At 48.3% G+C, this 25,726-nt stretch overlaps 1 protein-coding gene across 4 annotated transcripts; it reads right to left on the minus strand.

Moving 5' to 3' along the window:
* Positions 1 to 563: 563 nt before the first annotated feature.
* LOC132445528 (protein phosphatase 3 catalytic subunit alpha-like) lies at positions 564 to 24,984 on the minus strand. 4 transcript variants are annotated; one of them, XM_060035598.1, is made up of 10 exons: positions 24,856 to 24,984; positions 23,282 to 23,375; positions 17,396 to 17,521; positions 16,203 to 16,274; positions 14,933 to 14,959; positions 12,920 to 13,004; positions 9,494 to 9,591; positions 5,846 to 5,875; positions 2,031 to 2,678; positions 564 to 1,984 (listed from the first exon to the last, which is right to left on the minus strand). In XM_060035598.1, the coding sequence occupies exons 3-9, from the start codon at positions 17,490 to 17,492 to the stop codon at positions 2,371 to 2,373; spliced, it is 717 nt and encodes a 238-aa protein (XP_059891581.1). In that variant the 5' UTR covers positions 17,493 to 17,521; positions 23,282 to 23,375; positions 24,856 to 24,984; the 3' UTR covers positions 564 to 1,984; positions 2,031 to 2,370. The 4 variants fall into 4 exon arrangements, with proteins under 4 accessions (XP_059891581.1, XP_059891582.1, XP_059891583.1 ...); XM_060035599.1 differs by lacking the exon at positions 14,933 to 14,959; XM_060035600.1 differs by lacking the exon at positions 5,846 to 5,875.
* Between the last annotated feature and the right edge of the window lie 742 nt (positions 24,985 to 25,726).

The raw sequence follows: 25,726 nt of genomic DNA on the forward strand, positions 1-25,726 counted from the left end.
GAGCTCTGTATCACGAGACCTGGCAACAAATCACACATTGGTATTTTGTTCTGCGACTAGTTGGTTAAACCTAATTCCACATTTGTCAACGGATGACAATTAATTGATCATGTTAGCTCATTAGATCCCATGATATCAAAGCCAACATTACCTACCTCACTGGACCACCCATTCCTAGTGCGAACACCAGTTCTGATAGCTTCTGCTTCTACACGGGGGCAACACAATATAATGTGGTATGTTCCTGATCAACCAGACCCTGTGGGCGTGGCTTCTTCACCTCCTGCACACATTCATTTAGACTGAATATTTACCTGGATTCGGGAGATGCTTCTTGGACCATCTCCAGTGTGGACCTTGAATCTCAATCACAATGCAAATATGATGAACCATCACGTTTTTTTAGGTATTCTATTTTATTTTTGATGATTGTATATTCATTGGCAGAGGACGGACGACATAACATTCTGGCTTAGTCACACACACACACACATACACACACACACACACACAGACGCACGCACGCACGCACACACTCACGCACTCTCACACACAAAAAAGGGTTCAAGTTGAAATTCATGCACATTTTATTGAACATTTATATAAAATACTTTTCATAGTTGCAAGTGCATGCCTCGTCTGCCAACAGTTTTAAAGGTTTAATTACAAAAGCAAGGCGTCCTGTCGTGTAGTGAATTACTTGGGCACTTAAGCAGTCCTTAAAAAAGATTAGAAGATTTTTTTTGTTTCGTCTTAAAGTACTGAGCAGTATCAAACCTGTAACTCATATACAAAGCAGAGTTTGAAATAATAATAATAATTTTTCACTTTCTGTGGCACATTTACAAAAACGGAACAAAAACGGATTAACCCATTACATGACTAACTGCTATCATGCATTTTTTAATTCCACATGTATGTCACCACACGCACACGCACACACAGACACACACACACACCTCACAAGAACCGTCAAACATGCTTAATTGGACTGTGTGTGCACTAACAAGCGCGCAAGAGATTAAAAATCGTTCTCATCCATTTCGTAGTTAAATGCTTCAATACAAAACCAGTTGAAGGCGTAGGGCATCACTGTGTGTATTGAGAGGATGCAGGTATAGGATTCCAGTACATGTTCACTAAAGCGCGGTATATTTGAAAATAGGCCTCAGCAGCCATGGAAACCAGACATCCCACTTCGTTATCCGATTTTAAAAAACATGCATAGGCAGACACTGTATTGTATTTTTTTTTATACATAATATAGGTTCTCTGTTTTTTTTGTTTTTTTTTACTTTGTTCGCAATACTTATAAAGATAAAATAAACAATCCATAATTCCAGCAAGCCACGATAATTCTACCCCCCCCCCACCTCTCTCAAATAAAGACAAATAATACAAATATTTGCAAATGATAGGTAAAATGTAAATTCCAGTTATGAAACTCAAGAAAATAGGTATTCATTACCAAGTTAATTAGCCATTATACAGACAATTCAGGTCATAGCACACACCAAAGAACCTGAGGTAAGCATAATCTGTACAAAACCATAGACAATCTAGTATTTGGCATTTCAACAATGTTGCAACATTCTTCTTTTTAAGACTGCCTAATTCATCTCAGAGCTATTTTATACGAGTAGCAAAAAGGAAATCATCAATAAATAGTCCTTATTTAGTTTGTACACCCTTATATGTTTAAAAACATCTCACGTCTGTCCTTTCTTAGTGCTGTATTTTTGTAAACGTACGATAGTTAGTAAGAAGTTAAACATGTTTTCCAAGTGTTTCGGTGTAAATGAGAAAGGGTCTCTCGGAGAAAAGAATCACAAACACAAACAGATCTAATCCCCCCCATAGGCTCCTCTCCCCCTCTGACACACCCCTCTTAAGTTAGCACTGAGCTAATAAAGACCTGTAGCGCTTTGCTCGGGGCCCCGGACTGCACTGAGCTCGGGGCCCCGGACTGCACTGAGCTCGGGCCCTTGGATGCACTGAGCTAGGGCTCCTGACTGCACTGAGCCGTGAACCAGCAATAACTTAGAATTGACAAGGAACTAATGTTTCAAAAAGGCATGTAAAAAAACGAAACAAAAAAAACGAAAAACAAGCAAAGTGAGATGTGAGCACAACATGTGCAACAAGCTCCCCCCCCCTTCCCACAGACAAACTTTAACCCCCCCCCCCCCTGTCCCCACCGTCTCCACACCCCTCACCCCCACTCTGCCTGTCTCTGCCCTGCGGGGTGGGGTGGGGGGTCAGATAAAAGGGGCTTCAATGCGGGGATGGCCCTGTGGGGGGGCGGGTGGGGGATGGGGGCGGTGGGGATTGGGTCGTGGCGTTCTCGGGGGACCCCTCCCTCCTCCCGCTTCACTGGATGTTTGCAACTCCCTCGCCTTCGGCGCCATCGACGACGTCTCCCCCACCACCACCACCACCACCACCACCACCACCACCACCGCCCTCGCCTCCGCCCCCGTCTCCCCCTCCACCTCCGCTGGAGTCTCCCGTGTCGTCCGTGCCGTTGGTCTCCGAGGACAGCGCCTTGTTGAGCTCGTTGAGGCTTGCGTCCGACGGCAGCGTGTCGCGGCGCGGCGGCATGCGCTCGTTGATGCGGTCCAGCCCCTTGGCCTCCTCGAAGCTTGTGATCTTGTGCTGCGGGGAGAAGCCCTTGATGGCTGTTTGGGTGAGAGGGAGAGGGGGGAGACAGAGGGCAGATGGGAGACGGTGAGATGGGCCCTCAGATTAGTGCAGCGCAAGTAAGGGTTGTTTTTGTCTTTAGCCTGTTGTCGTTCCTGAGAAGCACTAGCCGCTGAGCTGCCCTCCTTTTTTGTTTTAAGGACATGGTCGCTTGTAACCTCTTCAACTGACACTCCACTTGCACTACTGCTACTGTTGCCCATTAAAATGGTGACCGTTCTGCGGTTCACACTAATTATTGTGCCCAACCACACATAGCTGTATAGTCACCACTCACAGTAGAGCCCTGGCTTCCCACCGTTGCCGTGGCCCTTTACTTGCTTTGTGAATACGTGTATATGCTGATGACACGCAACTCTATAACTCTAACACCAAAAACACAGATTGAGGTGAGTGTTCCCCACCTAGACCTCGCGGCTCTCCTGATGTTAACAACAACTCTCTGTCCCTAAGGTTCGGCTATTATTATGGGCTCCCAAATCGACAGCAAGCTAGCGCTAGCCACTGTGTGGTCGCTATGCCTGAACTCGTTCTCCCAGCATTCCAGCCTCGGCTCTAGAGCAGCAGTAGACAACTTTCGTTCATCTAACTTTGTTTTGATACAAGGCGGTTTGGATTGAGTCTCATGGTTCTCAGGACTTTGGATCGATAGCAGGGAAGGTAGTCAAACCAATACCTGAGAATCATTCAACCCAATCAAAACACCATTTAATCAGAAGAAAATGAGGTGGGAAGAAATTGCTGATTGCAGCTTAAAATGTTGTTCTCTCCTTGTATTGTCTTTCCATGTCAGACCTGCCCGTACATTCAATACCGGGCACTTAAAGAGACTAATTAAATATTAGCATGATCATTTCCTTTAGATAATAAGCATTCTCATCTATAGCAACAGGTAGAACGTAAAACTTCATTTTTTTCTATTTCTGTAACACACTGAATATAATCTGTACATTTATATCAAAGCCTAAGGACATTTGTTTAATGTCCTTATGACATTAAACAAATCGATATGCCATAAACAACCCAATGTGTTTATGGGATATGCCATAAACAACCCAATGTGCTCAATGAAATACAAGACATGTTCATTTGTAAACGTCCACGAGGAAATATCGACATTCAAACACAATTTGGTAGGTACACAATATTATACCATTGATCTACAATTCTACTCACAGAATACTTGTACATACTACATACTACACAGGGGTCTCCTGGCATTAGGTTCAAAAGGTTTTCGTTGTGCCTTGCATTGCATTGTTTAAATTACCGGTTCATCTTGCAAAGATTTACGTAACGTAGGGCCAAAATAGAATAAGTGTTTCATGCGTGAGGAGCAGGACTTCGTTTTTGATATTTTCTCATTCAAGCAGAAAAACTGTCCAAAAAATGGCCGGCGTTAAAGACTTCCCACTCTTTAAAAGGCAACAAGAAAGGAAAACCTCAAGACCTAAGGACCCAGTTCACCCCCACCACAACACGCTGGAACTACTACACAACGTTATAAACAACGCACAAAGAATGAAGGTCGAAGGAAAGAAGGAAAATATAAGTGTAGAGAGAGTGGAGCCCAGATGAGACATTCAATATCCGACCAAGTTCAGACACAGAAACACTACAGGGAAGTCGCTGGGAGGCTAACCACTTGTTAGCCTGCTGTTAGCATGCAGCAATAACTGGGGTCTGTCGTGGAAGTGTGAAACAAAAATAATATTGAATAAGTAAATTAAAATCAATAAAATTAAATTAACTGCATGGGCTAAACCATTAAAATAATCTGGACAAAGTCGATATCCACGAATGCCACTGAAATGAATAAAACCAAACTGATTGAGTAGAATGGAAGGAAATTGTTGTGAATAAACATTTGAATCCATTCAAGCACTCAGAGTTGTATTAAATTCAATAGGAGACAATTAAAAAGGAACCGTAATTATATTTTAACTGAAAAACGGTCTCCTCTCGGAGGCTCATGATTACAGTTGACAACGTTTCAAAGGAGAAACTGCCTTTCTCCATTGAATTCTGTGGACGCCATTCGTTTTCCCTTACAATTTGGGAAGTGCGAATAAGGGGCTGATGGGTAATGTAGTTATTTTGCTGCATAGCACAGGTCAGACACAGGTCATTAGCAGCTCACAGAGAAGAACATCACACAGCAGGGGAAATAAGCATCTAGAGTCTGACACTATGGCGGGCTGTCCTGTGTGGACGCAACCAAGGAAATACTATTGGTACTAATCCAACGAGAATAGCAGCTGGCAAACAATGAATTTGGCTTACAGTTGTGCTGGTTATTGTGCCATTCATTTGTTTTTTTAATTACATTTTTGGGAAAGAATAAAATCCAATCAACATTGCCTGAAAATCTGAAAATAAATATAATGTAGCTTTTTATGAATGGTGCTACATACCAGAGATTGTGGTAATTGAATGGCATCAACAAAACACAGCTGCTCAAAATGTTTCAAAGGGGAAGTAGAATCTGCTTTCATAGCAAGAATTAGTGTTGGTGGGATTGGTTGAAATGATCGAGCATGTAAGGCTTGTAATTTACTTTGTCGTGTATTCAAAATGAATCGAAATAAACTTAACTAACTAATCAAATTATTCAATTAATCGACCAATGAATGTTCCGAACAAAATTGACAAAGAAAACTGTCAAAAGTAAACTCAGAAAATAAATATATTAATACTTTCATAAAACATACAAAAATTATATTTAAGACTTATATGTTGACCCTCAGGAACAGATATGGAATTCACATATGGTATAAACAGATCCCGAATCTAAGCGTTACATGTGTGTGTGCGTTTTTGTGTGCATGTGTGTGTCCTGTGATCTGTGCTATGAAACCGGTTCCCCTTTCAAACCTGAGACCAGTGAGATCGAAGTACTTACTGACTTCTCATCATCGTTTTAGTTGCTTTATATATTCTATGCGACAGTTTGTTAGCCTCAAACACCCAACACACGATCCAAGCATCAGCGAGATGGATGAAGAGGAAGAGGAAGAAGAAGAAGAAGAAGAAGAGGAAGAAGGAAAATAACAAGATGAGGAGCAAGAAGACCCCCCCCTTCCCGATGGAGAAAGCCCAGTCTATCGCCATGGGAGCAACAGAGTGGGCGGCCAGCCTCATTTACCTTCGTCCGCCTCTATAGCCTCTATAGTAGCTGGAGGAGAAGTAGGGGGTTGAGAAACCAACGGAAGAGAAGTGAGCACAGGAATCGACCCAAAAAGATTTGAAATAGTATTTGATCCCAAAAACACGTTGATGACCGGTGAGGCGTGAGGGGGAATGTCAACAACAACACAAGATCTTTTCCTCCGTTAGAAGGAACAAAGTAAATATGAAATGTGAAGCGACGATGGAGGATGTAGGGAGGGGGGGGGGGGGGGGGGGGGGATTGGGATCTCAGCCTCCGTCAGCCAAAGACACAGCAGGGGGCCGTGGTGTTTAGGGGCGGGGGGGTGGGGGGGAACGCCTCAATAAAAGAAGTGAGGCACTGGAGTGCCTTTTAGCTTTTACAGGTACAAAAAATTTAACTAACTTAAATCGCAACGTAAAGACAGCGGAGGATCCGAAAAGCCTGAACGCAAACCAGGGAAACACCGCATGTGGATTCCCTGAGGATCCTTAAAGGGATACTTCACCCATTCAGAACCGGCGATCTATCATTATAAAATCGCTATTGTAATACAAAAAATATTATTTTTTCCCTCAGTCTAACCCAGTTTTCCCTTGGCCCAGCTTCCCAGATCTAATTTTCTCCAGAGATGGCGTCAAATGACGCGTTTGACGTCATCTCGGGAGAACTTTGCTTGCCTGCTAGAAGGGCAGAGGACTACAAACCACTGGTTCCGCAAATTTGTGGACGAGGCCGGTTTGCTCTGTTCGCCTATAGCCACTAACACAGAGTCCCTGTGCTGCAGAGAATTTCAGCGATGCCAGTTTCTTCTCGAATAAATGGCTGAATCTGGCGAGGACGGGGCCATTGTGTAACCTCTCACCTGCCGGATGTTCATCACGTTGTTCTCGATGTCCAGGCCATCAGAGCTAATTACCCAGCACAAGATGGGCAGTACCGTGGCTACCAGGAGACAGTAGATGCTCAAGAGGAGCCGTGACTATTTTTGACTCTAGCAAACGCACCCTACACGTTTTATTTTTGGAAATTGTTATTTTGTGTTGTTGTTTTTTCATGAATAAAACTTCAAATTCATGTTAGTTGTTGTGATTTGTTTACCAACCAAAGTGCTGTTATACTTAAGTAGGCCTACTGTATAAGATAAACACTTATTTCAACTGGGAAGAAAAGGTTGAGTACAAATACTTGATATGCTGAGCTACTGTAATTAGCTAATGTTTTTTATGCTGTACAGTAATATATAAATGATGCGTTTGAAAAAACGAGGGCAGAAGTCTAAACTATTCAACATATCACGGGGATATGTTTACACAAAGTTTGCTTGCGCTACCACTCGGTGGTAGTTGGAGGATTTCTTACTTTTGAGCCAGAGAGACACTTTCTGCCTTTTGTCAGGCTTGGATGAACCGATTTCAAATTTATTTTTCACATTTATAATACAGGGAATTATTTCCTTCACGTAACCTTCATATCTCCACCGGTGAAGTATCCCTTTAACTTCATCAGGTAAAGGTCGGACATGGTTTGTGACGCCACCCGATGCACTAGAGGGATGGTGCGGTGGAGGTCTACACTAGTGCATCATGGGTAGGCCACGCAGGGTTACAGGCTAACACCAGTACGCATGGAGCAGCATGTGTTCATATGAGTCCAACACAACAACCTACACAACACAGCGCTGCGTCACCACTTACCGTGCCCCGCGGTTTATTGAGTATTGACCACAGAGGGTTAAGCATAGGTTAGTCAGAATATACCAACATGTCGGTGGTGATAAGATGGTACATGGGGAGGGGGACAGCAGGATCAAGGTACGCGGCTCTACGGGAGGACTAGGGATGAGGGCAGCGGGTCACAGTAGTATCAGACACACAGGAAGCTGGAGGAAGGGGGGGGGGGGGACACGACTAGGGATGGAGGCTTTCCAACATTATGCTCAAAGCACATCGTCGCCTCCCTCACACACAGCATGGCGTTGGATGTGGACGGCGGGACGTGTGTTTCTGACCGTGTTGCAACGGGATCGCTCAACGTCACCCTGCCTCCAGTTTGATTGGTTATGTCTGGCTCTCAGGGGCAGCTGAGACTTGTAAAAACGGGCGGCGTTTTCTTAAATTGCTTTCATAAAAAGCCATCTATAAACCTGGTATTGAATCTCTCCTTCTTGGCTATCTGCTCCAAGCCATCGTCAATTTTAATACAGCCCATAAAGTTTGTTTTCTTAAAGAAATATGTCTATGGGCAAACTGCATGAGTCTGTACTTTTGGGAGTTGGCCTCAACTTTGCTGACTGAGTCTGAACATACCACACTTAGCGGCTGTAGGTTATAAAAGTATTTCATTCATTTAGAAAACCTCTTCAGGACATGACTTTACATGACCTTTTTTACATACAAGAGGAAATCATTTGAGTCATGCTCAGTTATGACATTTACCCAAGAACGTTAATATCCTTCGGAATCAATAAAATATCCTTGTTTTTTCATTTGCTATCTGACCAGGAAACAGATTGCTCCCTGCTCGGTGGGTTGTTGGATGAGACCTGTCACTATGTTCATTCCCATTCATCCTTTCATTCAAACCCCCCCGCCCCTCCCCCCCCCCCCCCCCGCCTTCCTCCCTCCCTTCTAATGTTAACTGACAGGGAGTAACAGAGTGAAAATCCTACCTTTGAATATTACATTATCCAATTCAAATATAAGATAATAAATATGAATGCATTCTGAAGACCCCGCCCACTCAGATTCCTGCCTGAGTTTGAGTTTAGCGTAAAGAATCTTAACGTCTTCTACAAGCGAGGCAGAGATGTTTCTACAAAGCTTCAGCCAAGTGGAGGGTTTGGGGATCAACATGGGGGTGGATTCTCTGTCTGGGTCATGAAAAACCAAACGCAGGTAATACATGGAAATAACTACAAATTAAACACAATTAAAATAAATAAATGAAGTAATAAAGAGTGACCACTCTGGACATCAATACTTGCACAACCGAATATACCTGCGGTTTCTAGGGAGAGAGGAGAAAGGAAAAGAAAAAGATACAGAGAACATTTGAGATAAATGAGGGAAGTTTAAATAGAGAGAGAGCGAGAGAGAGAGCGAGAGAGCGAGAGAGTTAGAGAGAGACACAGAAAGAGAGACAGAGAAAGAGAGACAGAGAGACAGAGTGAGAGAGAGAGAGAGAGAGAGACACAGAGAAAGAGAGGCAGAGAAACAGAGAGAGAGAGAGAGAGAGAGAGAGAGAGAGAGAGAGAGAGAGAGAGAGAGAGAGAGAGAGAGAGAGAGAGACATATTCAGTGCAGTTTAGTTCTACTAAGCTAAGAGTCGAAATGATAAAAAGAATTAGGACTTTGGTGGGAAAACTGTGTGCGTCTGTTTATGAATATTAAATATATAGACCAGCATTATTGATGTAATTAGCCGAAAAAATGACATTTATACTTCACCTATTACCAGATAATGATTTCTAAAACCTTGTATATTATAAACTAATAAATACTAAATGAGATAAACGACAGAAGACCAGGAGACCAAAGACTGCCGTGTGTGTGTGTGTGTGTGTGTGTGTGTGTGTGTTTCTTTGGGATGGCGTTGAGGCGGCTGGGGGGGTCAGGTGGGGTCAGAGGTCAGGCGGGGGTCTTACCGTTCTGCAGCTTCTCCTTGCCCCCGGAGAGCACCCCACTGGGCAGCATGCCCGTGGGGGTCAGCCCCTTCAGGGTCAGCACGCTCTCGCTCTCCTCCCTGTGTGCACACCAGGGATGGAGATTAACTTTTTTGCCCACCAGCCACTCATCTTTTTTACCAGCCACTTTTTATGCGCTATATATTTTTTTAATATATGCATACATTTTAAACAATATAATAGTAACAATAGATAAGAAAAGTGTTTTTCATACGCAACTTTTTTTATTTACTGTAAGTGGGTTCTACCAAGGAACTGAGTTGAAAACGTTGCACTCTTACCGCATATGATAAACAATACACAGGTATCTGCCATGTTAAGTCATGTTTATTTCAAAGGTGTGACGATGACAAGTTTGGGGATAATTCATCTATACAAAGTATTTTCAATAAAAAACAAATTGACATATTAACAATAAAACAACATGCATGGCTACACCATCATAAGGCAATTTTTTTTTTTTTTATATTTACATGTGACTGCATAAAAATGTGTCCACAGACATGGTAACTAACAGATGATAGTAAGCATTATCGGCCCTTAACACTAATATTCAGAAAAAACACTGCCTCAAAAGGCTATTGGCTTAAGCAATACAAGTAGAGGCATATACTTGAAATTTATACCCTGAACTTATAAACATGGCAAACGTGCAAAAACATAATTATATATTTATGTGGCATTCAGTCCTCTGGTTGAACCACTGCTGGCGTCGCACCTCCACCCCACGCAGAAGTCCGCCATGACTTCGCTGAGAGCAACACACGGGCCGGGCGCACGGAACTGGGGAGCAGATTTAATGTCCGGGGGCGACCCTCGCTACAAGGACTGGAAACGCCACGTCGTGGTCGTGAACCAGATACGGGAGAGACGCGGTCGAGCGGAGGTCGATCTCTTTGCATCAGAGGAGAACACTCAGTGCTCTCGGTTCTATTCCCTAACCGGTCCGAGCGCCCCGTTGGGGCTCGATGCTTTGGCATACGAGTGGCCGCGCGTCCTCCTGTACGCTTTCCCCCCCGTTAGAACGGATCATTCCTACTCTCGCCAGGGTGCGAGAGAAGGGTCATGCGCTGATCCTTATAGCCCCCCGTTGGCCGGGGAAATATTGGTTGGGCGGAAATAGTCCAGTTGCTGTGCGGCCAGCCTTGGCCTCTGCCTTTACGCAGGGACCTCCTGACGCAAGCGCACGGGGAACTCTTCCATCCTCGTCCGGAGCGCATGGCTCTGTGGGCCTGGCCCGTGAAAGGATGAACCCAACGACGGCTGGACTCCCACGGAATGTCATCACGACTATCCAGGGCGCCAGGGCTTCCTCCACGCGTTACGCATATGACGGGAAATGGCGTGCGTTCCGAGGATTGGTGCGCGAAAGCTGGGGAAATAGCTTTCCAGAGTCCCGTGCCGGTTATTCTGACATTTCTACAGGACTTGCTGGATAAAGGCCGGGCTTTCTCCACTGTCGAAGTGTACTTGGCCGCTATATCGGCTTGTCACAACGGTTTTGGGGACAAATCGGCAGGTCAGCACTCTATCGTTTGCCGGTTTATGAAAGGCGCACGCCGTCCTTCGGCCGGTGTCGCGGAGCTTGGCTGCAACGTGGGATTTATCTACGGTGCTTGATGCACGGTCACGCCCACCGTTTGAGCCCTTACAACAGGTAGAGCTTAAGACGCTCTCGTTTAAGACGGCTCTGTGGCTCGCGTTGGCCTCGGCTAAACGCACTAGTGACATTCATGCGCTGTCGGTTACCCCGACGTGAATGCAGTTTTTGGCGGGGGAACTCAAAGGTTCTATCAAAGCCGAATCCTGCGTTTGCTCCCAAGGTGTTCGACTCTGCGTTGTCATACCGCCCTATTGAGCTGTCGGCTTTCCATTCCCCTTCTTTCTCCTCCCAGGAGCAGGAGCGGCTGAATGCGCTCTGCCCGCTGCGGGCTTTACGCGTCTATGTTGATAGGACGGCTGGATTCAGGAAATCGGAGCAGCTGTTTGTATCATGTGCTACGTCACACCTGGGGAAGCCTCTCTCGAAGCAGCGTTTGTCACACTGGATCGTGGGGGCTATAGCCATGGCTTATAGTAGCGTGGGTTTGGAACCCCCTATCGGCCTGCGCGCACATTCGACTCGCGGCATGTCCGCATCCTGGGCACTGTTTCAGGGGGTCTCAGTGGAAGAGATATGTGCGGTTGCCGGCTGGGCGACGCCTCACAGTTTCGCTAGATTCTGCAGGTTGGATGTTACTGCGCCTAATCTGTCTCACGCAGCCTTGAGCGTTGGATCGGTCAACATGCCTGTTTGATGGGTTTGCACTGGTACTTCTTTGGCAATACGGGAGTTACTATATCCCATAGTGAGATACCGAGCGAATATTGAAAGAAAACAACCTACATGGACAACCTAAGGTTTTCTGATATATGAGTGAGGTATCTCACCAGACCACCCTCCTTGCCCGGAGCGAGGAGGAGGTGTTTTGCATATAGACTGAAGAGATGACGTGACGATGGGACTTATGTAGTAGGAGGGAGTCCCTCCTCTGCAGGCAGACGTCACGTCTGTTGGCCAGGGGGGCACGAGGGGCGTGTCCCATAGTGAGATACCTCACTCATATATCAGAAAACCTTGGTTAATTTCTTAACCTTAAGTTACCGGTATATTATCCCGGATGTTGACAGTCGCAGTTCAGCAAGAGAGGCGTAGAAGAAGAAGGGGGCCGGATGTTGACAGTGATGGTTGTGGAACTGTGCAGCGCCGTATGACGAATGTATTAAATATGCAAATTTGATCGGACCTGACTGGAAAGTATTACCCGACACAGTGGCGGGTGAAGGGACACAATTCAATTTCCATCCCTGGTGCCCACGCACACACACACACACACACACACACACACAGAAGCACACACACACGCACAGACACACACACACGCGCGCACACACACACACAACCGCGCGCACACACACACGCACAGACACAAACACATTCACACACACGCACAGACAGACACACACACACACACACACACGGACCCACACGCACGCACACACACACACACGCACACACACACAACCGCGCACACACACACGCACACACACACAAACATTCACACACACACACACACACACACACACACACACACACACACACACACACACACACACACACACACACACACACACACACACACACACACACACAGTTCGATAATGAGAACAAACAGGAAAAGCACCAAGAGAACAGAGAAGCTGTAGATTCAACCTCCACCCTTTGAAGACCGGCCGGCCCAGGGCCGGGGTTCTGCTGGCCGGACCCCGGCCCGGGACCAGACCCCCAGGACCAGCAGAGGGGTCAGAGGGGTCAGAGGGTTCAGAGGGGTCAGAGGGCGCTGTTACCTGAGCACAGAGAACACGCGTGCCATCTTCCCGATGGCGCGGATCTTGTTGCGGATGACCTCCTTACGGGCGGAGGCTGTGGCAACTGCAGAGAGGGGGGGGGGGCACATGATCACACACACACACGCACACACACACGAGGAAACACATGTCCCAACGTGCACATGGAGCCCATGTTTAACCTAATAACGAGTTACATAATGTGTGTAGTGTATGTGAAGTACCTGTGAGTGTGTATGTGAAGTGCAAGTGTGTGTATGTGCATATGTTTGTTTGTGTGTGTGAGTGTGTTTTTGTGTGTGTGTGTGTGTGTGTGTGCGTGTAGTACTAGTGTGTCTTGGCGTGTGTTTGTGTACGTCTTGGTGAATGCAAACATCAGTTATAAACATTTCTTAGAAAAGACTTCTTAGAAAGCCTAAAGAGGGCTGAGTTAGAATCTAGAAGTACATTCGTCCTCCAACAACAAAACTAACACAAGCACAATGCGGTTATTTTAGCTTGAACAAAATGCGTAGGATCCAACGGGCATCACGGCAAGGTTCACAACAATCATCGCAATCATCCTGTGCATCATGCCGTCGCTGCCTCCCACTGAATGAGTTTCTATTTCCGAAACGCTCCGCTGTTCCTGAGCGGTCACGACCACACCGTCTCCCCTGAGGTGCTCGGCTGATGGGCGGTGATTAGCACACAAGAGGGGCTCACCTCAAAGTTGCTTTCCTGAAATCGGTTTCCAAAATGGGCCCGGTTTAATGGAGTAGTAAACAGCTTCCCCGACCGCATGTGTGTGTGTGTGTTAGAGAAGTGTGTGTTTGTGTGTGTGTGTGTGTGTGCGTGTGAGCATTTCTTAGAGTCTGTCTGTCTGTCTGTCTGTTAGAGAAGTGTGTGTTTATGTGTGTGTATTTCTTAGAGTCTTTCTATCTGTCTGTCTGTCCTTGTTAGAGAGTGTTTGTGTGTGTGTTAGAGAGGGTGTGTGTTTTTTATAGAGTTAGTGGGTGTGTTTGTTACAGAGTGAGAGTGTGTGTGTGTGTTTATGTGCAGAACGACATAACTAAGAGTTCAAAAATGTATTCTGTACCAAAAACAGAATTATCACAAAATACCAACAAACCAGCCGGGATGGGGAATAAATATATAAAGGCAAAATAATTAAGAATAAAAGATTAAAGTTTGAAACAAACGCAGAAGATAAAAGGGTCAAAGAGGAGCATGGGATGGGGGGGGGGGGGGGATTGCTTTGTACTGCTCTCCCCTCGCTGCTATCACCGGATTCACAGCAGTTACCGAAGATTACCGCGCTGTCCCGCCGAACGCCAGGTTCAACGCCAGTTCACCCGTTGCGTCGCAAAAATGGTTAGCAACGACTGCGTCATGGCATCTGACAGCCTGTCGGCCACTTGCAGCGACGCCCGGTGGAACGTCTGGCCTCGGCCAGCTCATCTGTACGAGGTGTTTTAGCCGTTTGTTTGTCTTACCACGACGCGTTCAATGCCCCGTGGAGGAAAACCGTTTGACTGGCTGAAGGAGAATCAGGAGAATCAAGTTGAAAGTACGTCGGCCATAACAAGAGGCATTGTCCACTCTGTTTAGGGTCGGATTGTTTCCTTTATCTCTACGTCACGTCTCCCCCCCTTACCCCCCCCCCCCCCCCCCCCCCCCCAACCCTCTTACGCACTTGTTGTATGTTGTACGTCCTGACACATCGTATCCTGGCTATCTTTGTTGTACACGGGGAATGGGTTAACCTAGTGATTGTTAGTGCTTGGCACTTGGTTCTATGAACATCCTTACTGTGCCCACAGTCATATATTGTTGTTTCTTTCTTCTGAGAAATGTTCTCAGTGTAAGTCGCTTTGGATCAAAGTGTCTTCTAGAAGTCCTGATTGTGAATGTAAATGTAGATGTAAAAGCCATCAGTCCACATGTTAGAGGGGGTTTTATGTTAGGCTTGCAAGGAAACTGGAGGAACAAAACCACCAACAGGCCGGATGTCTGCACAGCTGCAGTCTGTACCTTTCTTTGGGGCATATATTAGCTGTCCTTCTCAAGACACAACCCCCAGAAGAGAAGAGGAGGACAAAGGAACAGGAAAACACAGAGAGAGAGAGAGAGAGACAGACAGAGAGAGAGACAGAGGGAGGAAGAGGTCAGTGGATGGCTGCAGAGTGACGATGGTGATGATGGGACGGCTTTTGGAAAGGTTGGAGGAAGAGGTGATGATACTAAAATACAAAGAAAAGGGCGTGAGAAGCTCAGAAGAGATGGATGGAAAGAAGGAAGTGAGTGGCTGAACTAAAACTCGGAAAAACAGAAGAGAAGAGATGACATTAGATGAGGAGAACCCATGGAAACACAACATCAAAGCAGGGGCGTTCTAGAAAGTTGGCGAGAGAGATGGTTTAAAACAGTCAAATATGAACACAGAATACTGAAGTGATTATGAGACGATGAAATGGCAAACAATATTAAGTTGATGGGGTTTCAGAAAAAACAGATCATACTTATAGATGGAATGGCAAAGAATAGAAAGAGAACAGAGAAGTAGAACCTGGGAGAGTACAGGTGTTCTGCAGGGAAGGAGACCCAACGACAGGTCGTGGACTCCAATGACTTTGTGGCCGTTTGTTAGCATTCATTTGGAGGCAACGCCCTCCCTCCCTCCCTCCTCACCCTCCCTCAATCCAACCCTACCAAAACAGGAAATGAGCTCACCAAATCCTTCCTGTCCCTCTTTCAGGTCTACTGACGCACGCGGACGTGACTTCACTAAACACTCTGAGCGATGTGTCTGATGTGTGCGACTGGGATTTAGGATTACTCGGCCCTCTGTTGATTAAAAAGCTTTGAAAAAAGACGTTGCAAAAGTGTTAGGGCTGTTGGGTGATTGACTCTGTGTTACGTTGTTTTGTGTTGTGTTGCAAGCAGTGTTTATTGTAATGGGCATAATTTTGAGGGATGGAAAACCTACAGATGAGGCAGTTTGACTGTAGGATTGAGATGTAGAGAATATCTGCATTGAACTGAGGAAATGAGAGGAGGAAATTAAACTGAAGCAATAAATAATGAAGGAAACAAACAAACAGAGAGGAGGAAAGAGAGACCGAACAGAAGTTTGACGCTAAAGTGTGTTGAGTCGTACACTGCAGCACCCTCTAGTGGCCGGTTCTATGCAACACGCTGTAACTCGCACAGTCGGGACCCTGTGGTTGTCTGAGGCTCTTTGCTGGGGCGGTTCTGGGCGTTTGGGGGCCCCTGCGGCCCCGGGCCCCTCCCGATCACTTACCGTCCAGCTCCTCGTCGGTGGTGAGCTCGTCGCTGGAGCAGATGCTGAGAACGTTTACCAGCATCTCAGTGACTGGAGAGGAGGAGGAGGAGGAGGAGGAGGGAGACAGAGGAGGAGGAGGAGGAGGAAGGAGACAGAGGAGGAGGAAGTGGGACATTTCAGTTAGCGGAGGAAAATATTTCTAAATATACGTATATATATATATATATATATATATATATATATATACACACATACATACATACATACATACACATATATATATATACATACATATCTATATATCTATATCTATATTTAAAAAGCACAAATATTTTAGCCACTGAATTATTCTTGTTTTTAGACACGTTTTAGGGGTGTGATTTAGGATTAGTTTCATAGTCGATTTATCTAAATCCTTTTTCAATCAACAAAATTAGATTCAATACATTTTCCGTTGATGAAGCTATCAAATAATTGACTTATCATAGCAGCCCTTAAATATTTTCTTTCTAAACATTGAGCGAAAACTTTTTTTTGTGCTTGCCAGCATTGGAAGGTTGCGTTTCATGGCGTATGTGTTTGTTTTATTATCTGTAAATAATTTATGACACGCAATCATTTAAAACAAACATCCCAATGAGCACTGGCATGTTTTGGGTCCAAACAGAAATGATTGTTTTCAAAAAAGGACAAAGAGAAAAACCTAGAATTCTCCCATGTGTGTGTGCGTGAAAGGGAAATGAGAGTGAGATTGAGAGAAAAATGAGAGTGAGAGAATGAGAGTGAGAGAGAAATGAAAGTGAGAGACGAATGAAAGTGAGATTAGGAGAGAAATTAAAGTGAGAGTGATTGTGCGAGTGAGCAATTGCGTTTGTTAGTGTGTGTCCGCATTTGCATGTGTGTGTGTGTGTGTGTGTGTGTTAGTGTGTCTCTGTGTGTGGGTGTGCGTGCGCTTGTATGTGTTAGTATGTCTCTTTGTTTGTGCGTGTATGTGTGTGTGTGTCTCTTTGTGTGTGTGTGTGTCTCTTTGTGTGTGTGTGTGTGTGTGTGTGTGTGTGTGTGTGTGTGTGTGTGTGTGTGTGTGTGTGTGTGTGTGTGTGTGTGTGTGTGTGTGTGTGTGTGTGTGTGTGTGTGTGTGTGTGTGTGTGTGTGTGTGCGTGCGTGCGTGCGTGCGTGCGTGCGTGCGTGCGTGCGTGCGTGCGTGCGCTCACCCTTCTCGCCCACGAAGGGTAGGGACCAGGTGAAGACGTCCATGAAGTTGGGCAGCCAGTAGGGGTGGGGGGAGCAGTTGAACTGCCGGATGTTCATCACGTTGTTCTCGTACTTCAGGACCGCCGCTGGAACAAACAAACACAACACCGGAACATTGGATCTGGAGATTTAAATGTGTAAAAGGTATAAAAATATGACAAAGATTTGGCAACATTTCTGTATTAAATATCCAAGATGAAAAGTATTTCAATGAACAACTCGATCTTGGAAACATCTGATAAGCAAAAAATGAAAGCCTGTCTTTGCATCTTCTCTGGCTCTTTTTAAACCACTAGAAAATATCAGTAAAACAGATTTTCCTTTCCTTTATTTGATAGAATAATCCAAAAAAAATTGATTGCTTCACATTATATGATCAACTTTAAAACAAAATCAAAGAGAGACATCAATCCGTAACTCAAATGTTGAAACACAACAACACTACAGACGCATGGACAGTTTTCAAGCTTTTAGAAACTTCCAGCAAACTGCAGCAGGCGTGCACTGCGGCCCGGCGGCCAGCAGGGGGCGCCGAGAGAACGGCGTGAACTGAGGCCCGGTCGGCGGCAGGGGGCGCCAGAGAACGGCGTGAACTGAGGCCCGGCGGGCGGCAGGGGGCGCCAGAGAACTGTTCCTAAAGCTTATCAGCCGGCACCGTGAGTAAGCGATAGTGGTGAATCGATTTACTGACTCGAAATTTCATTAAACACCCCAGCAGGCAGTGTGGAGAGAGACACACACACACACACACACACACACACACACACACACACACACACACACACACACACACACACACACACACACACACACACACACACACACACACACACACACACACACACACACACACACACACAAAGGGGGAATCACTTAATTATGGATACGGTCAACAAAATATGAGATTGTTTGACCAGAAAAAGCTATTCTGTGGTTACACTGATGAGCTGTAATTCAATACGAGCTAGCCTCGTGAAGGCAGATGAAAAAGTGAAAAATGAAATAAAAATACGATCGGACCGGCCTCTGGAAGGAGAGCCTGACAACAACGCTCACAAGCAGGCGCTAGCAGCCCAGCTCCTGTCACCATGCAGGCATTCAGCAACAGCCTGGCAACAAAAAGGTCAAGAGAACCAACAAACAAAAAACTAAAACTAAAAGAACCACTTCTAGGTCCAGCTCCATTTTGTTGACCTCTCTCCCTGTCGCTGAGACGTCCTCCATCTCCAACGGCAGAAAGGTGTGAACCCGGGAGCCGCTGGGGAGGACTTAAACGTCTGCCTGCGCTGTCAGCGTAGCGGGTGTTAGCATGGCCCGCCGCCGCCGCGACCTACTTCTGGATGAAAGCCGACACCGCTGCGAGGGGACTAGAGGGGACTTTCCCGCCCTGGCATCTCGGGCCGGCAGAGAGACCACTGTATCATCAACACTGCCAAGCTAACGCTAGCTCACGCCACAGCTAGCCAGTGCTAAGTCACTAGCCAGTGCCAAGTCACTTGCCAGTGCTAACTCACTAGACAGTGCTAGCCACTGAGTTAAAATGGTGGCCATTTTATTGTATTTTATGTTGAAAAGATAAACACATGAACACATGACGACATGAAAACATTAAATTGACTGATGGGCCGGCTCCTCTGAAGACAACCGCTGAAGCGAGACGTTGTGTTTACCGTCTTCTGTTTTGCTAATGACCGAGTGCTCCGTTTGCGTTAAGATGTTAAACACGTCATGTTTTATGAATTTATGACTTCAGCTTTTTTAGATGCAACAGCTTGCATCTAAAAAAATAAATAACAGGATTTATGCTCAGCTCTCAGCAGAGTCGTTTTGTGGGAACAACAAAGTCTACTTTAGAAATAATTGTTCCATAAATACTTATTCAGGCTAAAAGGTAAAAGGGGGCGTTTCTACAGGATTGACAGATGGCTGCAGCCTATGACGTCTCCCCTGACCATAAGGTCAGGTTTCACTCAACCCGAATGCGGCAACGGCCTTATTGGTGTTTTCATTTCATTTCGGCCGAAATGCAAACTGAATCACGACAGCGGTGCCGCGACGATTCAGATAGAAAGGCGATAGATTTGAAGCTGTCTTAGGAGGTTTCGCCCGAGAGACTCACTGTTGAGTTACTAAAGCGTTCCAACATTGTGAGGAGAGGAGGAGAAAGAGGAGGACGAGGAGATAAGAAGAAAAAGGAGGCGATGGTGGTAGAGGAGGCAGAGTAGGAGGTGGAGGAGGAGGAGGAGGAGGAGGAGGAGGGTGGCTAGACTTGGCAACACTCCAGCAGGTCTCCCTTCAGCAGGGAGACCTGCTGAAGGAAGGGGGGGGGGGGGGGGGGGAGAGGGGGGGGGGGGGGGGGGGACACCTCCCGGCAGGCCGAGTCTGCTACCACGGTAACACAGATTTCCCCGTCCTTCTTAATGGATGAGGGGGGGGGGGGGTTAGGGTAACCCTTTCCCCCGGTAACGGTGAGGCCAGGACGGCTAATCCTGCTCGGAGATTCCCCTCCGTCTCTGTCCGGGGGGGGGGGGGGGCTCAACGCCGGCTATTAAACCCCCCTGCCCCCCCTCTGACATCCCCCGCCCTGCCCGGGCTATCAGGTTGCGCCCCCAGTATTAGCATCAGAATCCCCCCCCCCCCCCCCCCCCCGCGAGCCCCGGGCCCGGAATAACCGCGGGGCGTCGCCGGGGGGGGGGGGGGCGACGACGACGACGACGACGACGACACATCCAGCCTGTCTGCGCTCGCGTCCCTCATGTCCTCCTGCGCGTCACGCCACAGGGCGCACCCCCACCCGAGGGGGGGGGGGGGGGGGGGGGGGCATGGACGAAATGTGACCTCACGGTACCCAGAATGCACTGCGGCTCTGCACACGGACGCAGTCGCCGTCTTCTGCGGCCAAACGTTCCCTCGCCGCTCCCAAAAACAGGGTGTTGATCTCGGCTGCCCGGCAATTCCCGTTAACACACACGCGCACGCACGCACCTACACACACGCACACACACACACACACGTACATGCACACACACCCCTAAAAACTAAAACATTCACAGTAAGCATCGTCAGCACCGGACAGAGCTGATCGTCTCACGTTGACACTACATGGAGTGTGTGTGTGTGTGTGTGTGTGTGTGTGTGTGTGTGTGTGTGTGTGTGTGTGTGTGTGTGTGTGTGTGTGTGTGTGTGTGTGTGTGTGTGTGTGGGGGGGCTTTGCACCCACGCTAGCATTATCATCACCAGCAGCAGCACCCGGTCGTTCCACCACCACCCTGACTCCCCCCTGCTGTTCATTTGCAGTGGTGTGGTCGTGTACGTTTGTGTGTGTGTGTGTGCGTGTGCGTGCGTGTGTGTACGTGTGTGTGTACGTGTATGTTCGTGTGTACGTGTGTGTGTCTTAGCCCTCAGCTATCTCCACACGACAGCCAACCCTCTCTGCCCACCACAAATAAAAGGACACACACACACACACACACACACACCCCCCCCCCCCCCCCCCCCCCTCCCCCCCCTTATCTCCACAGGGCCACACACACAGTTCTCGCTAGCAACAACAGCGCATCCTCCGCTTCAACCCTCTTTAGGACAGCGGCCCGTGCGCGACGGGCCTAGCTCCCGACGCTAACGGCTAATGCTACGTTGTGTTGTTCTTCAACCGCTCGGAATGGTTGGTCCTTAATCCAAAGGTGGCCGTGTTTCAGGGCCATGTGTCCGAGGTGAGGGTCGAGGTGTCCCCTAACTCCCCTCATTGGTGCCCTTTCCCTGGTGTGATGCGGCTCAGGAGGTAGAGTGGGTTGCCTGGCCACCCATTGCTAGTTCGATCCCCGGCTCCTCCTAGCCGAGTGCCGAGGTGTCCCTGAGCGAGACACCTCGCCCTGACTGCTACCGACCAGCTGGCCGTTGCCTCACATGGCGGCCTCCGCCGTCGGTGAGTGAATGTGTGTACGAACCGCACCAAAGCGTCGCTTGGGGTGACGACACGCAACAACGATTTGGTTCTTCGGGATAAGGACACAGACTTGAAACGGTTTCCCCCATAACGAGCAGCATACCCTCACCGGCCTCCGTGTGCTCTCTACTGCTCACTACTCTGTTTCCTGTTGGCGTCGTGTCTCGGACATGACTCGGCAGACTGGGGGAGGAGCCTATCACGTGTTTTAAGCGGCTGTTCCAGTGTTTAAAAGAAAACTACAAATACTCGCAAGGTTTGGAGTAAAAAGCTTCGACACTAGTGACAGTAACTCTGCTACCTGGGCCCTGGAAGAGACCCATAATTGGTGTAGTGACAGCGCTGGGACCTGGGGCTATTGATGGGACAGGGGGAGCCATCAATAGACCCCCGACTGATGGCACCGGGGGCTGGTAGTTCACTAACAGGACCCCTGGGTTCCCCGTTTCTCGACCCAGACCCAAGAGAATCAGAGAACCGGTGGCATATACGAATCAGCAATCTTTGATCAAAACACATTTAATTAAATCACTGCCCAAGCCCTAATCTTCGGTGTGTGGTTTGGCCTGTGGCTGTGTTTACTGCTGAGTGTGTGTGTGTGTGTGTGTGTGTGTGTGGTGTGTGTGTGTGTGTGTGTGTGTGTGTGTGTGCGCGCGCGCGGTTGCTTTTCATTGGGTAATCTGCCAAACCCTTCCTAGATTGATGGACTGCTGATACCCTCTCCTCCTCCTCCTCCTCCCTCCTCCTCCTCCTCCTTTTAGATTTATACCGCCCAGCGATTGGCCATCCATCAGGACGGAGGGGCTAGATGCCCCCCCCCCCAGTGACTCGGGGCTGATTGGTGGGCACCGTTCGTACGACTGATGAGGGCGGCGTCAACGACCCCCTCAGGAAGCTCCCCCCCCCACCCCCCCACCCCCCCCCCCCCGCCTGCCCTTCTGATAAACAACAACAACAACAACACAACAAGGAGACTGAAACACCGGCTTCAGACGCACACCCGACGACGGAGCAGAAAAACCACCCGGGGTTTCACGACTGGGATAAACCGGTGCGTGGTCGCGTACATCAAACGCTACGCTGACCTTAAGAGCAGTGAGTCTCTCTCTCTCCCTCTCCCTCCTTCTCTCTCTCCCTCCCGAGAGATTCACCAGGCCAGACAAGCGATGCCAGGACTGTGTGGTAAAAGCAGCTTTGATATGTCACCAGTTGGTTCGGCGTTCTGCGCTTGGCCGCTCTTCTCTCGTTTCACCGGAGCTCGGGCGGGCGGAGCGATGAAAACCAAACGGTGAATCGAGATGATAAGAGAATAAATCAGCAGCCCGACCTCAAGTTTAGCCCGTCAATCACGAAGACGTGTCTGTCGTCAGGGTTACGACAGCGTAGAAGAACTCGGCCCCCGGGCCGAGGAAATGTAATGTAAACACGACGGAGCTTCTTGCAGCGCGCACAACCACTCACGCACGCACTGGGTGTGCGTGCACACAAACAAACACACGCACACACACACACACACACACACCCTCGCACGCACACAAACACACACCACCAACAGATCAATAGACCTTCCCCCCCCACAAAAAAGAAGATTGGCGTCCGTTACGATGCTGACTCATGCTTTAAAAAATCGGCGATCCTGTCTTTTCGTTTTCCTCTGGACCAAAGCAACGCCAAAAGGTGGGCCGGGGCCAGCCCTGGGCCAGACGGGGCCCAGCCCAGAGCTGAACCACCAGAAGACCCTCTAAAGAGCTGAGCTGGTGCAATGGGGTTCTCAGATCCCAGTGTCCGTTTTAGGAGCGGGCGAGTGGGTACACCGTGATGTACACAACGCTACACGTCCAGCCCAGCTACGGGCCAATGTTTACCTGCGTCTCACCACAGGAAGTGACATCACGCTTACCTTTGTTGTTGTAAACGTCTAGTAGTTGGGCGCCGAGAAGATGGTGATTAATGAGGGGAAGCCGGTGGTCTGGCTCTTTCTGTACATGCGGTACCTGCAGAGAGAGACACACACACACACACACACACACCGTGGAGTGAGCTATGGCTGGGCGAGGGCTGATGACAGCGCGTCACCAGTCCTCGGGGACGTGATTAGTGGCAGCCGATGTGTTTTTCACGACACAACGTGTTGACGAGCGCCACGTTGTGCCATTCGTCGTTTCTCTTTGTTTGTGTTGGTTTTCTGCTGTCGTTCCGTCGGGTGTTGCAAGGGCGAGTCTCCAGGGGAGGGGGGGGGGGTCCCGTGCTAAATGTGGGGGGAGCTAGGGGACATGCAAGGAGCTCTGGGGACCGCCAATGTTAGCTTAAAGAGAGTCCCCCTCCCCCCCCCGTGTAGAGTGTGTGTGGTGTGTGTGTGTGTATGTGTATGTGTATGTGTGTGTGTGTGTGTGTGTGTGTGTTTGTCGTCGGGTCTCTCCGAGAAATGTCGGCCCACTACTCGGGACTAACTTCATTAACTTTTAATTCCAGATGTAAATAAAACCACAATGAGTCGAGGAAGTGGTCGTGGCCTCTTCCCCCGATCTATGAAGCACTCGGACCAGACCCACTACGGCGGCTGCTCGCCGTTGTGCAACAGCGCGCGCTCGTGAACGCAGCCCAGTCGCGGGGGGGGGGGGGGGGGGGGGGGGTGGGAGTCAAACCCCCCCAACACGAGAGCGTCCTGTTCCCGCTCGGAGCAGGACGCTCCGACATGTCCCGCTCCCAGGAACGGCCAGCCCGGCGCCCGGGGAGGCTGGGATTAGCTCCAAGGACGTTCGGCTCCTACTGTTCCCAGAATGCCTTGGGCGGAATGTGCAGCGTGGCGTCGGGACGGCGGTGGAGACAGCGGTAGATAGTGGTCACGGAAACAAAATGGAAGCACCTCAAGAGGTGTATTGTAACCTCAGATGAGTGTTTAGCCGCCGCTTCACCGTACATCACATCCACAAAACACCGTTCAACGTTTAACATCAGCCTCCGTGAGCTGCTGTTGTGGTTTCAAATGAGGGAGGGAGGGAGGGGGAGGGAGGGAGGGAGGGAGGGAGTAGGGAGGGGGAGGGAGGGAGTAGGGAGGGGGAGGGAGGGAGGGAGTAGGGAGGGGGGAGGGAGGGAGTAGGGAGGGAGTAGGGAGGGGGGACACAGTGTTCAAAACCATGTAGGACAGACAGACAGGGGGAGAGGCAGACAGACAGAGAGAACAAAGAAGGGGGACGGGGAGAAAAAGACAGGGGAGACAGCAAGACAGCCAGGGAGGCAGTGACAGAGAGACAGACAGACAGTCAGTCTATCTACATGCAGATGGACTGACAGACATGTAGTGGGACAGGGAGACAGAAAGATGGTTGACGCAAACACTGGGAAAGGCTTTGTGTGCTATACCCCACTGTGGCTCACTGGATTCAGGGATGTGTGTGTGTGTGTGTGTGGTGGGTGTGTGTGTGTGTGTGTGTGTGTGTGTGTGTGTGTGTGTGTGTGTCGTGTCACACTCACCCCGCATCCTGTGCCTCATGTGCGCGAATGACGGACAATAAGTTGTTGTGTTGTAGGAAGTCACAGACTGCCGGGTAGCTGAGAGAGAGAGAGAGAGAGAGAGAGAGAGAGAGAGAGAGAGAGAGAGAGGGGACCGGGGGAGGGGAGGGGAGAGGGGAGAGGGAGAGGGAGAGGGAGAGAGAGAGAGAGAGAGAGAGAGAGAGAGAGAGAGTGAGAGAGAGGAGAGAGAGAGAGAGAGAGAATTACAATAAATCAAGGGGGGGGGGGAAGTTAAATAAAGGGATAAATTAATGAATACATAAATAAATAAATAACTGCAGTCCAATCCAATAAGAGCACACAGAATAATCAATGCATGTAACCCAAATGAGTCGGGCGGTATTGATTGACAGAAACACACAGGCCTCGCAATACGCCTTCAATATACTTTGTCTGCAACCAATAATTGCAATCGATCGGTAAAGAAAGTGTGGCCCGCTAAAGGATTGGCCGTAAATGTCACGGCGGAGGATTTAGCGGCGTGGAGGTGTCCTGCCTCGTAAAACCGTCTCCCTTCTTTTGGGGAAACGATAATTGCTCTCGCTTTGCATGTAATTGCGGTGGTTTACATCTGCTTGACAAAATGCCCTTTTGAGTGTTTTCTGGCTTTCGTTTGTTTTGCAGAGGTGTTCCTCTTCATCAGGGTTAGACACGTAACAACATTACGTGTAACAGTACGGTAGAATACGTATGTACATTCCCATACTATGCGGGATGCACGCATCGCACACACACACACAAAACACACACAGGTCAGTATTATGGCTTCGTCCCATTTGTTCAAAATAGAATAGAAGCAAGTAAAATAGAAGCACAAAAGTACAGAAAGACA

This window comes from Gadus macrocephalus, chromosome 17 (assembly GCF_031168955.1).
Source record: "Gadus macrocephalus chromosome 17, ASM3116895v1".
Lineage (NCBI taxonomy): Eukaryota > Metazoa > Chordata > Actinopteri > Gadiformes > Gadidae > Gadus > Gadus macrocephalus.